The 14,567-nt window shown below is 41.0% G+C and overlaps 1 protein-coding gene across 5 annotated transcripts in view; it reads right to left on the bottom strand.

Annotated features, from left to right (window-relative positions):
* UBE3C (ubiquitin protein ligase E3C) overlaps nt 1-14,567 on the bottom strand; it is a 120,719-nt gene that overhangs the window by 45,348 nt on the left and 60,804 nt on the right. For 4 of the 5 annotated variants that reach the window (XM_036864155.1, XM_036864154.1, XM_036864152.1 and 1 more), the window contains 4 exons: nt 7,282-7,386; nt 5,195-5,282; nt 4,773-4,870; nt 3,834-3,966 (listed from right to left, as the gene is read on the bottom strand). In XM_036864155.1, the coding sequence (XP_036720050.1) occupies nt 3,834-3,966; nt 4,773-4,870; nt 5,195-5,282; nt 7,282-7,386 (424 nt within the window). The remainder of the gene's footprint in view (nt 1-3,833; nt 3,967-4,772; nt 4,871-5,194; nt 5,283-7,281; nt 7,387-14,567) is intronic. The other variant, XM_036864153.1, reaches the window with a different exon arrangement.

A 14,567-nucleotide genomic window follows, 5' to 3' on the forward strand; every position in this document is an offset into this window, starting at 1 on the left:
GCGGCATGTGGGATCTTCCCAGACCAGGGCTAGAACCCGTGTCCCCTGCATTGGCAGGTGGATTCTCAACCACTGCGCCACCAGGGAAGTCGGGTTTATTCTTTTTTTACGACCAGTAAGAGAAAGTAAATTTGAAAGTATGTAAGGGAAATGCAAACCTTTAACAAAACATATGGATATATTTTCTGAGTTTGAAAATTTTTTAGAAAAAGTAAATTAACTGAAAACATATCTGGCTTTTGTATAAATAAAATATGTAAACTTAAAATATTATGTTATGAAAATAATACATCACAGTTTCTTACTAATTTTCAATGACATCAATGTCATTGGAAATTAAACATTTAGAGAATTAATAAAACATGCATAGAAGAAAAAAAATGTTGTCATATATAAAGACTTTACTTTTTCTCAAATCATATTAGAGTCTACAGATATGCCTTTCTTACAGCAATCCTGCACGCATTTTCAATATGAGATAAAAAGGTATGTCACAAAAATTACAAGGGTTTTGTGCCTGCTGGTGTAGCTGCTGCCACAGCCTCACAAATTTCCTTTTCTTATTTTTTTTTTTACAACGGTCCTCACGGTGGATTCATTTGTCTTGAAGCGGCAGTAACCAGAGCTGCAGGTACACATCGAACAGCCCAACGTTTTCTCGTAACGTCGTGACTTTTCTCTGCTTCTTGGGAGCAGGTCCGGCATCACTGGCAGCACTCTGTGTTGGTCCCTGGTGTTCGCTAAGTTCACAGGGCTGCACTAGACACAAGGGAAAATAACGAGAACCGCGAGCCATCACTTTTTACTGGATTCGCGGTCTCCTGGAGGGGACGTGCTCAGGCGGAGGTGATGAGGGTCACGCTTGTCTCAAGGGGGTCCACACCACACTGAACTCAGTGCAGGAGCAACAAGAGGCGGCTAAGAGATCGTTAAAGCAGGACAGCGTGCGCTACAGGCACCTGCACGTTTGTTTACACTTCTCCTAACTGTGAAGGGCGCCACACACCTTCTACAAGTGTTTCTGTAAGTTTTGATAAACTTTAACTTCTTATAATAGATCTGTGTATGCTTCTGACAGTAAATGATAAAACAGACTAGTATCTATCAATACGTATCTTTTATGCACTCATGACATACCTTTTTCTTAATTTTTTCAGTATTTCTAGGTTACGTGGTTTATCTGCAAGTTTTTTCTAATTGTTATAAATCTCCAAAAAGTTTGGCAATATATTTCTTGAAAAAAATCTGCATAAGTGGACCCGCACAGTTCAAACCTGCATTGTTCAAGGGTCAACTGTACTTTGATTTTACCCGATTATCACTTCTTCTTCAGAAAAACAATGTAATAAACCCTGCCCATTCAGCAAAACAGAATCAAACCAACCAACACACAAGAGCACAAGTGAGGCTCTCAGGAATGGAGTGCAGAACAGCTCAGAGCCAGCTCTAGCAAATCCCATCCCAGACAATGGATGACACCAAGAGCTCACTGTGACGTACGTACCAGCTCTATAACCCTCACAACACTCCTGAGAGCAGATACGGTCGCTTCTCCATAGTCTCCACAAGGAGAAATTAACATCCAACCCACGCTCTCACCCAGGTAAAATGCTGCCGGGTGGTGGCACGGTGGAAAGAGCGTGCGTGGCATCACCGCGCCAGGACCCGTGTCACTCTGCTTGCTTAGCTCCCTACTGCAAAAAGAAGTCACTCAACTTCTCTGAGCTCCACCAGGTCAGTTCACTTGCCAGATGGGGCGAAACCCACACTTTAGAAAACTGTTCTGAGATGATATGAGATATAAGAACCCATAAAGAATGGATGTGCTTTAATGACTAGATGGTGTATGGAATAATCCTATTAATTGATTATATGTAAATGATCAGTCAACGAAGCACTTCAAACCAATTTTCCATAAGTAAATTAAACATTCTGAGATGATATTTAATTTTACAATTTGCATAGCAAAATACCAAACAATTATGACATATGGTTTAAAAATTCTTATTAAGAAGGCCTGAGAGAACACTTGTAAAGATTTAAGGCATTATAACATAAATATTGTAAGGTTTTTCCAAAATCTTTTAACTCAGTGAGATTGTCAGCCTGCACAACTAGAGAGCTGGAGTGTGATTAACTTTTAAATCATTTTTAAGCTTAAGGATTCATTAGGAAATTTGGGGCTTATTATCACTGAGCAGTAATGTCTTAATCTCCATGAAATAAAGTTAACTGAAAATCGCTGCTAAGCACATGTTCTCATTCTGGCTGAAGAGCTCACGGACATACACTAGCCTGCAGGAAGCAGGATCTGCAGGAAGCCCAAGTCCACCAAGTGCAGAACCGGGTCGGCTGTGAACGTCCACGCCCTTCGCGGTGACCCAGCCTGGGAGACACGGCTCCCCAGTCCTGGCTCACGCCCTGCATCTGAGGAAGCCCTCCAGCATCAAGCACATCTCAGCTCTTCTCTGAACACTCTGCCAGCCGTCTGCCAACTGATGACTCCGTTAGAGCTCTTGTCTTTCTTGTTTCCAATCACAAATTCAACAAACATCTACTGAGCACTAGCTAGCTGGGTGGGCTGAACAAGGATTCAGGATCCCATCTCAGACCGTGAGGGCCTCAGCCAAGCGGGAGACACAGACACAGAAACTGCCAACACAGTAACACGTAACACACACCACAGCTACTGTAATTCATTATGAAGGACTGCAGATCCCAAAGGAGGGAGAACTTTTTTTTCCCCAAAAATACGTTAGACTAGGTGTCAGAATACCTGATTTCTGCCCCACTCATACAAAAAGTTTTGAAAACACGACATCCTAGGCAACAGTAACCTGGTATAGGGGAGAGCTCACAGCCTGTGTCAGACTTGAGTTAAAACTCTGTCTCAGTCTGTGATACGTGACCTCAGAGGGCAATGGCACAGATTAAACGACAAAACTAAGCTGGGTGAAAGACAAAAATTCTGCACACAAAACCTGGAACAGAGTAAGGGAACAAGTGACGTTAGCGTTCCTCCACTGTTCCACAATATGACAAAATTAGCTCTTTATCTAAGAAGAAAGAAAAGTATTCAAAATGAGAGGTTTTGCTTTCCAGAAGAAAATGAAATTACTCCCCTGGAAGAAAAGGCAAAAGGTTGTCTGTATCTGACGACCTGCCAGCACCTCCCAAAGATGTGAGCTAGAGCCTGCCAGGCTTTCGTTTTTAATACCTGCACTGATATAACACTGATTTAATGTAATATCATGGATACCATATTCTGAAGTTAAAATTATTAATATATATATTAATAACACTAAAACTTTTAACACTGGGTGTCAAAGATTAACATAAGACAAAATGTGTCACTGACCTCTAAATGCTGTCCAAATTATTGTTACAATATAATTCTCTTTTATCTAATAGCAGTGTCACTGAAGCACACTTAACCTTTGATAAAGCAATTTGGATTGCAATGGTGTTTATACTAGTGTATTTAACTTGGCTTACAATTTATGACGTTTACATAAATAGACTGTTATATATGACATTTTTAGAATCATAGCTTTTTTGTCAACTAAATTTTAGAGACAGACATTTGGGGGAAAGAAGAGCTTTTTGCCTTAAAAAAAAATCAATATTTGAAAGGCTTCTGTAGCAATAATTATTTGTTAATCTTAGAATTATTATTTGATAATATACATCCCCCAAATTTGACCTACTACGTTTGTTTTGAACAGTCATTACAGAACAAGATAATCAACACTAATTGTTTAATGATCACCTTTTTCTGTACTCCCACAGCCTCCCCCTGCCATATGCACACATACAGAGAGAATTATATATACCATTTTCTGGGGAAAGTTTGTCATAAGCATCTTCATAAATATAATTTCTTCTTATTGTGACATTAATTCCATCCAGAAATGGACCATCTCCTTGAACTTCTTGCTTATCTGCATAAATCAACCTTTGAAAGATCTAACAGAGGGGAAATTATAAGGTTACTTGAAAACAACAGATTTTTCGTTATAATCATAAGCAACCAAAAGGAAAAACTGGTAAATAAATCTTAACTTTAACTTTTGTATCTCCATAAACTCTGAAACAAATTTTAAAGGCCAAGGTATCAGATACTGATTTTATGCCTTATCAGTAAACGTGCAGTATTTATATATTTGTAATATTGTTCCTTTTCCCCACTTTACAACAAATTTTAAAAATCCCATGCTATGGCATATTTTCAATATTTCCTTTTGGAAACCTTTTATAAAACTCCAGATGGTGGAGGGAAGAAGAGTAGCTTTGGAAAGCTGTACATTAACATTAGTAGGAATATCTCTATAGTGATAAAATTCAAGTAATTTTTTTTATGCTAAAAATCCAGTAGAGGGCACTCGGGAATTATGCAACACCATGTGTATATGTGAGCGTCTATGTGTTTTAATGAAGAAATGTCAATAGCTTTAAATGTTCATCCTGTGAAAAGAGTGGGCAGACCTAAAAAACACCCTCTTGAAGCCATCACCTAAGTAGAGAAGTGTAGTAGTTTTTAGAAATTGCTAAGTAAGTTGGTGAATACAAGCAAAACATTTTTTCAAGAGGTATTTGATTGGATTATGCTTTTATAAATCATGGTCAACTATTAACAATCTAATGAGAAAAACATAAATTATTTAATCAGATAGGCACTAGGCAACTTTAGATTTTTTCCACTGGTGTTACTTTTTAACTCTGAGATGATATAAATAACCACGAAACACATGGAAAGAAACCAAATTCCATACCTTTACTCGCTCCTCAAACGGAACCACAAAGGGCAACTCTGTTAGGATGGCAAGCTGTCTCTCCTCAGACACAGACAGTGGCGGAGACTCCAGACCTACTGCAACACAGTTCAAAACCTTCGTTACTGTGTGTACCTTCCTTTCCAGACTCACAAGGCTACACTCTGTATGGTTCCATTTAAAGACATTCTGGAAAAAGCTGAACTACATACAGGGACAAAAAACCCAACCTGTGGCTGCCAGGGGCCGGGACAAGGAGCTGGCTACCAAGGCACGAGGTGTCTTCCGGAACGATGAAACTCCTCTACCTGGCCGATCATGGTCAAAAATCACAGACCAGCAGACTAAAGAGCGAACTTCACAGTATGCGGGGGACACCTCAGTAAACTCGAGTTCAAAGAGCGAGGTCCCAGGGAACTCACCGTCCAGGGTGGACCGCAGGGGGCCAATCCTCCCCATTCGGCGGAACCTCCACACACTTCTGGACGCCGGGACGTAGAGCTGGGTGACCTGTGGGGACCAGACACCCTGCTCCGTCAGCCCTTCCCCGCGTCCCAGCACACACGCCCACCTTGCCTCACTCGAGCTGCATCGGTGTTTCACGCTTACTAGTCACCTCCCTCTCCTCCGTCTCCTGTCCTTCTCAGGAGGCCTTTTCATAACCTCTCTCCTGTGCTGGCTGCTCTTCTACACTGTGATTATCTTTTCTAAACACACTCCAGGGAAATCTCTACTTGTTCTATTTAACGATGTGTAGTATCTGGACACAGTAAATCATCATAATATGCTTTACAAAGAAAACCACGTCACCCTTAAAAAATTAATTTCTCACTATTACCAAATATTCACCCTCATAATTTTTTAAAAAATCGTCTGAATGAGCATCCAAATCAGGCTGGTATCGTATACTGTCCCTGACTCCTTTTCACCTGTCAGGCCCTTCAGCCCTTGTTTCTGCCCTTGCGACTGTGATGAGGAAACAGAAGCACCTGTCCTGTCATCTTCCCCATCGTGTGGATGTTGCCAATCGCAGCATCATGGTGTCAGCATGTACTTCTAGCCCCTCCGCTTCCTATACATCTGTCGTTACACCTGCAAGTTTCGCCAGGCTTGGCTTCCGGCAGAAACACTTCGGAGGCGGACGGTGTCCTCTGCTCGAGAGGCACGCGCTCAGCACCGCTGGTCGCAGGTCGGCGATGCGAGCGAGAACTTGTGGGAAAACAGCAGTCAGCTGTCAGCAGGCACCAGACACACTGCTTGGCTCAGATGACAGTCTCCCTGGAGCACAGCAGCAGCACAGACCCTCGCCTCCCAGGCCTCCGGCCCACGTCTCCACTGTACTTGAGTGGGGGGCCGACACCTTCTTCACGTACTGTCAGCTGGAACACTTCCCACGTCGAGGAGGCTCTCACAGCATCGACTCCATGGTTAGCCCACGAACAGTTCATAAAGGAAAGGCAGGCTAGAGGTGTGATTACTTCCTTCTTCCTGCCAGTATTTAAGACGAGGGTGGTTCCTCTGCATCCCACAAAGATGGCTAATGAAGTTCTTCTTTTTCGCATCCTTATGAACTCACAGATTCAAACACACTTGACGGTTAGTTCTCTGCACCTACCGTGCTGGCGCTCGCCTCCGCCTCTGGCTGCTAGGGCCCCTCGAGACGGCCCCTGGCCCTCACACAATCTCCCGTAGCCCCCGCTCTCAGGTGGAAGAACACGCCACCGTCTCGCGCACTTCTTCCCTGGACCTGCCGCGAACCACTGTGCCGAGGACCCTTTCTTTTCGGTGGGAAATGTTCAGAAACCCTGACATGGGCCCCAGGGGCTTTCACTGCTGCAGGACCTGCCACAGCATCTCAGCCTGGCCAGTGGGCAGAGCTCAAGCCACATGCTTAACTCAGAGAGACAATACTCCATGCGGACAAAGCGATGCTTCCAAAACAGCCCTGTTTTCTTTAACATCTCTGTGATCTTGCTTCCTCTGTACCCACCACCCTCTGCCCCCAGCCCCAAGTTTCTGAGATGAATCCAGTCATGAGTTTCTCTGACAAACAACAATGAAAACACCTCATGTCCTTTGTTAATGTTATCCTAATTTATTTTGAAATAGATTATACTATTGAATCGACTTTAGATCTAGATCTTAGTAATATTCAAATTTCTCTGTCCCTTTAGAAAACCAGAAATAAGTTCCATCTCTTAAGTACTAAATATATACTGAAAATAACAATAAAAGCAAAAATTTTTTTTCAACCCCGCAAAACCCCATTATGCTTCAATATACTTTGTGGTTAAGAGCAAATTAGGATTAACAACAAATGCAGGATGCTTGTGGAAGCCAATGATATTGCTCTACATTCTACTAGGTGAACTAAGAGTTAGTAACACAAAAGTTTACTGTTAATATTTAGTTACATAATAAGTTAAACAACTTTAAAGGATTTATTCTTCTCCCCCAAAAGATAAAAGCTGAAAAAGTACGTTTAATGAAAAATATTTAAAAGTAACACCTTATCTGCTTTAATATCTTCTTGCTCTGACAGCCAGTGATTGGGAGGACAAAAATTTCTTCTCGTGTCTCTGGACTTCAACATTTTCACTAGGTTGGTGATAACCTGAGAGGAAGAACAGAAACACGTCACACGCAGGCTCGGGAACTGTGGCAACACTTCTGGTCAGGAGTGAGAGGCCGCGGCACTGCTTCACCTCCGTGCCCGAGGACGCAGGCTTCCGCGGTGAAGAGCTGGCTAGACCGCCACCAGGTCAGTCTGCAGAAAAGTGCCTCGTTCTGTGATTACAGCAGTTAGTTTTAGGTACAAAGCGGTTAATATCTACCGGCAAAGAGAGGAAAATTATTAACACAAATGTGTGCAAGGGCTGATTTCTTAAAAACTGCAAGGGAGGCAGTAATTAAGTTTTAAAACACAAATGGGGAAACGTATTAGCCCATTTGAGCTATAATAAAAGACATCTCCAAGTACAGCAATTTCCCTAAGGTAAAACACATTTCTTATTTTTCTGAAAAACACTCTATTCAAGGCTGCTGGCAGCGGGGGAGGGGTGGGGGGCGGGAAGCGGTGTCCTAGACACACCTGTCAACCTTCCAAAAAGAAAGACGATTTCAGTGTTTCCCTTACGCAAGCCTCTGGAATTAGGTCTGCATCCCAGTGCAATTCCACGCAAACCCAGCGTAACGTCCTTCAGAAAGCCTCCCCCCACGCTCTGGCTACCCAACCCCCCATTATCATAGTCTAGTCCTTCACCGCTGGTTTCCCGATGAGCACCTGCCCCTCTCTGGCTGTGCGGTAAGCCCCCCATGAACAGAACCCAAGTACCTACCAAGAAAACTAGTGGGTACCTGATGATGGACAACTGTATAATAAATTCTGTGATGTACGGTTAAAGAGATCTTAATGGTACTGTCTACTTAAAAAAGACATGAAGTTACACATTAAATAGAAATGCGTTTTGTAATAAACAAAGATAAACCAACACAAAGTTGTAAAACCAAAGTGTTAAACCTTTACAACCAGGAGTTGATCATACAACTACTACGTAGTTAATGACTATGATGGTATTTTCTGAAAAAGTCAGCCAGGCTTCTGTACACATTGCCTCTAATTCAGTAAAATATAATTTGAATAAAGAACTAGGAAATGTCATTGTGTGTCCAACGAAAGTGGGTAAGAAAGGGTCCTTGGTTGGTATCTCAGGCCACTATGACACCAACACCGGTTGGATGATCTGCCCAGTGACAGAGAAAAAGTAATGCTTGAGCGGTTTGGCCACCCAGACAAAACCACATTAGCAAAAACCTCTCAAGATCTAGAACACAGCTTGTACACTGGTGGATATATCTTGCCAATTTAGCTGTGATGTCTACCTTGCGGTATTTTAAAGCTTATTGTAATACTATGGTACTGTCCTTTTTGAATCAGCAGAAATGAGCAAAGGTAAGCAGTCAGTTGCTCAGGGGTCAGGTTACACACATGCAATGTTTTACGATGACTCATTTTAAGTGCAGCTGAGGTAGACTGAGAAAGGCCTGGTCTTTGGTTCTATCTGGTTAACTGCTGGTCATAAACAGAGTAAGGCCATTGACCTACGGCACCAACTCTGGGAAGTCTCTCGCTACTGCTCTTCAGAAGAAAAGACAAGATCCCAATAAGTTCATTCCATGTGCTCTCTGGGTCTGGGACAAATTCAGTCGGGTCCACACAGATCGCATCAACAGATGCTCTTCCAACAGTGGAGAGTGAAGTACAGTCTTGTGGCAGGATGCACATTATGTCTTACCTCTCCTTTTACCTAACCAATTACATCGGTATTTTGAGTAAATTTGGATTTAATAGACATTGTGCTGAAATTTACCCCCAACACACCACAACTGTTGACAAAAGACGTGCTTTCTGACAAACACTTACGTGTGTTTATTTAATTGCACCCATTAACTTATGGCTCTCACACAACACCCCAGACTCTTGCACCATCCCCACGGCACACGCTCAAGTTCACAGCTGCCTGACCCCGAGGAGCGAGCCGTCATCCACCTCCTGGTACTCACCACCATCCAATCTATGCTGATGAGGACACTTCTTTTCTATAGGTCACAAACATTATCAAACTATCTAAGAGGTAATTAATGCCGTAATTTACATTCCTCTTTTAAATTACTGTGAAATTAAACATTATAAAGTTTCAATATATGGCATTCCCTTTCATATCTCCATATTCTAAATATGAAAAAGAAGTAACATAAAATGTCCTATCCTAGTATCACTGATCCTCTTTCAAAAATATAGGAGAGAAAGAGAGAGGTGGGAAGGGAGGCACGGGGGGTCGGGGGAGAAAGGAGGAAAGCAGAAGGTACAAAGTGATGTGGGCCTGAGATACGGCAAGAAGGGATGTCAACAGACGGCACTGTGGAAAAAGCATATCTTAACAAACTAAAGCTGACAGGAAAGAAAACTTGAAGACGAGCCCTAAATAGGACTGCCAGAGAAAATACAGGACACCTAGACAAAGTTGAATTCCAGATAAACGTCAAATGAATTTTTTTAGTATAAATATGACCCAAATATTGCTTTATTCGAAGTATATTCTCAAATATTGATTTTTAAAAAGTATAAATGTGTCCAAAATATTGCACAGGACATACTTGTATGTAAAATGCATTTGTTGTTTATCTGAAATCCAAATTTAACTGGGTGACACATATTTTCATGTGTTAAATCTGGCAATATGAGCCCTGGACCAATTCCCCAAATATTTTAGAAATGTCAGATCCCCTAAAAAACATTCTTCTCCTTTAACTATTTTTCTTCTAAGTTTTAGAGAAAAATACAAATTTTAAGTAACCATGAAAATTTTAACTGGATCCATTCTGTGATTTCAGAACACCTTTAAACACATTCCCTTTCTCTGCATTCATTTTCAGTATCACAAACTGCTAGAAATATTTAGTACTGAAAAAGCAAAGTTTACATAGGTAACTATTAAAAAACCACGTAAACTGACGAAAGAGTGTCACAGGTAAGGAAAACTGAAGTAACGATTTTCCACTGGATCAATACAGACGCCCAGTGTTGAGATCAAAAGACAGTTTCTCTTTCAGTTAATTTTATCAAATCTCCTCGCACAGATATGCCTACGACAGAAGACAGGACCAGCACCGAGAGCCTGGCAGGATTAACTTCAGTCGTGGGGTGCAAGTCTGCAAACTGAGATCAGAGGTTACTAATATCTGCCCAAAGGGAATTCACCGCACAGTCAGGCCTGTGGGTCAACCCAGCTGCATTTCAGAACCTCCTGCTGACAAACACCCCAAAGGGCACCACCAACAGCAACAGGAACTTAGTTCACCTGAGGTGAGCCCGTCAATAATTGTTAACTGATCCCTAGGAGATCGTGAAACACAGTGAGACTTGAGAACCAGTGTGTTAAGAAATATGAAATAAAACAGCAAACAAGCAGACACTGGGATAACTACATGTACCTCACTCAATACACAGTTTTGGCAGACTTTAACAGTTATAAATATAGTAGTAGTATATTTTACGTGATACGTTTAACTCTTGTCTCCCATGTCATCTTCTTCCGTGCTGGATCTAAACTTTAATACTTAAAAACTAACAAAATTACTGAAGCAAATACTCAGAAATGCACAAAACTGTTACGCGTGTTTGATTATTCGCCACTGAAATAAAGAACAGGTGATACCAGGGAATTCCCTGGTAGTCCAGGGATTGAGACTCTGCGCTTTCACTGCTGAGGGCCAGGGTTCAATCCCTGGTCCGGGAACTAAGATCCCACAAGCCGCGCAGACAAAAAAAAAAAAAACAACAAAAAACAGAACAGGAGACACCTACACGCAGGTTTCCCTTAACCCCAAGGTTAAAAGGACCAAGCAGGTGACTGATTAGAAACACAGAGATGACTCATAAACATCACACCTGACAACGGTCCACGTTAAAGAGTTTCAGTGAACACGCACTGCTCCACAAGATTACTGTATGTGTGAAACTTCACTGGCTATGATGATCACAAGAAAATCATGAACTTAGGGAAATAATCTTAAGCATTACATATATTACATCATAGAATAAATTTATATATATATAAATAATAATATATCTGATGATGACTTAAAGCAACGGATGTTCAACTGTGATATTTCTCAATGGAGATCACTGATATTTAGCTTTATTATTGCAACAAAAAAATACATATAGTCCAAATCTTGAAAGGCGACTGTAATAATCTTTTTATCTTAAATCTGGTATGTAAATTCGAACATCTTAGGTAATTATCTTAAAACTTCAAAACAAAGCATAGGACACAGCACATAATTTATGGGTACCTAAGTGTGGTAAATGTGTGATGTGATAAATATACAATAAAGAATTTTTAACATTTTGATTTCATAATGAAGAATATGTAAAAATGAAATACAGGGCTTCCCTGGTGGCGCAGTGGTTAAGAATCCACCTGCCAATGCAAAGGACACGGGTTCGAGCCCTGGTCCGGGAAGATCCCATATGCCACGGAGCGACTAAGCCCGCGTGCCACAACTACTGAAGCCCGCACGCCTAGAGCCCATGCTCCGCAACAAGAGAAGCCACCACAATGAGAAGCCTGTGCCCCGCAACGAAGGGTAGCCCCCGCTCGCCGCAACCAGAGAAAGCCCGCGCGCAGCAATGAAGACCCAACGCAGCCAAAAATAAATAAGTAAATAAATGATTTTTTTTTTAAATGAAATACAAGAAAAACCAGTGAAGTACCAGCTCTTAAGATTATCATCTCATGAAAGGCCAGAATGACGATTTTCCTAGTGTAATCCAAAGTTCAGAATGACTTGAGCAGTTCTTTTTTCCATCCCGCGTGCTCTTAGCTTTGTTCTAGCGCAACATCGTCCGTTGAAAGTCTCTCTTTTTCGTTATGTAGTGACACTCAAAGAACAGGGACTCCGTCCACTTCACTTATGACTCCCCAGCACAGGGTGGAGCCAATGTCCTGGGATCAACACCGCGGGTGCTTAAATAATTGACAACAACGACACCCTAGCCTACAGAAGTCACTAAGTGTAAGGATTCCTGCTGTCAACAGTGACTATTTGTTAAAGTTGGTTTATTTTAAAAGTCAAAGTATTCTGCAGCATGTTTAAAACACTACAAAATTATTTCTTGAAGTCAAACATAGAGAAGGACACGGGGCAGCTCTGCCACCTCGAAGGGAGCCTGGGTTCGCCTCACTGGCCGACACTGACGGTTAATAGCGGCACGTTTCCGTTACAACGAGGCATTGCTGTGGCTTTCATGGTTAACTTTTTTAAAGAGTCTTTTCGAAACTGAAAAATGCAAACCAACCACCAGGAAAGTGAAACTCCCTCGTACTGCAGCCCTGTCTGTCTGTCTGGTGCACGCAGGTAAGGCAGGCGCAAGGCCTCCCTCCCGGTCCCTCCTTTCAGGCGGCTCCAGTTCAGTTTGGCAGCTGCACACAAAGGCAAATCAAACAGGAGCTCCCATCACCTCACAGGGCTAAAGCGATTATAGCTGTAAATTACACTTCAAGAGGAGTTTATAAATTTGATAAATGCATAAACTGTTTTAGCAGTGTCAATGCAGGGCTTGGAAACTGACCTCAATTCTTACAGTGACAAAGAAAGATGACTCCATCCACTTAAAAGTCTATGTTCTGTGACCAGCCCCCAGAGCCTCTCTCAGAAATTAGTCTGAGAGGACCATCAGGAGGCTGAAAAATGAAAATGGTTGGTGGTTGAAGGAGTCAGGTCTCATCATGTGCAACTCTGTCAAAATCAACAGAAGGCAGGAAATCACTGGCAAAGTGCTACTACTTCCTTTGGTTGATTCTACCTTGAATTCTTCAGCTAAAATCTGACACTGAAATATACAGAAAATGCTAAACGTTTATTTTCATACTTTTCAGAGGGACAGTGGAGTGGAGCAGCTGAGGTCACACACTGCCTCCATCATCTACTAGCTATGTGACCTCATCTGCAAAATGGGGATAATCACAGTATCCTCCTCACAGAATTACTGCTTTATATGAACTAACACATGTAAAGTCCTTAGAATATTGTCTGAAACACAGCAGTCACTGAGGGTTAAATTCTTATTATTTCATATTAAGGATAATTTTTTCTTAAAAGAAAAACTAATAGCAGCTGAATCCTTTCAAAGACTTGCCTTGATTTTGTTTTGTTTTGTTTTCTGGGCTCGGCTCAATAGCAGGCAGTACAAAATAAAAAAAATCTTTTTCAAAGAACAGGAATCTCATTCAGAAACTTGTCTTCAAACAAGTCTGTTCTAAACTCAGAAGATCTTTTTTTTTTTTTTTTTTTTTTTTTCAGAAGATCTTTATAACAACTCAATTTCAAACCTAAAACAATCCTGTTCCAAAAAAGGTGAACTTTTACCCTAATTCTTAAAAAAAAAAAAAAACCCTCAATCCTTAATAAAGTAGTAATGAGTCATTTTGAGGCATAAGAAAAAATTCACTACAAAATTTTCATTTAATGGTTAAGCAAAATAAAATAGGACCAGGGAAAAAGCACCTTATACAGCATTATTAAATTCAGACGCTTCTGGGTCCTAAAGATAAGCCTGTCATATGAAAATTATGAAATTCTGTATAGATGCTATAAAATAATGAAATTATCTGATACTGTACACAAAACCTGATAACATACATAATGAAAAGTTTTACTAACAAAGATCCCCGAGTTTAATTAAATACTTAAAAGAAAAACATACATGCTACCATTAATACCCATATCCAGGAAAAGCTTCCATAAGAATTACAAGTTTTAAATGGGCGATATAGCTTATTTTTAACTTAGAAAAGATGCAAAAGTGTCAGTCTTTAAGCAAGGATATATTAAAGGGCTCAACAAGTGACCCTAAAAGTTTACTTAGAAATATAGAGATAGGTAATTGAAATAAATTGTGCAAACATATATTACATCAATCTGCACAAATTATAAATTCAATGATGCATTAGCACTGTATTCAGTGCAATCAAAACATTATCAGTTACTCTCACTGCTACTAATGCTCGTGCTCATAAGTGAAATGTGTTGTAAAATCGGGCAGAATGGGCTGGACAGAGCCTATCGTGTGCTCGTAGGATGAATAAGCAGTCCTTAATTAGCCCATCAGGTTAAGTGCAAGCATTAATGGGCCTTTCCTAAAGTCTAGCTTGACATCTTTCTCCAAACATGGCCAAGAAGAAAGTTCCATTAGCAATATTAATACAAGCTTAGTTGATCATTTTCATT

This window comes from Balaenoptera musculus, chromosome 9 (genome assembly GCF_009873245.2).
Source record: "Balaenoptera musculus isolate JJ_BM4_2016_0621 chromosome 9, mBalMus1.pri.v3, whole genome shotgun sequence".
Classification (NCBI taxonomy): Eukaryota; Metazoa; Chordata; class Mammalia; order Artiodactyla; family Balaenopteridae; genus Balaenoptera; species Balaenoptera musculus.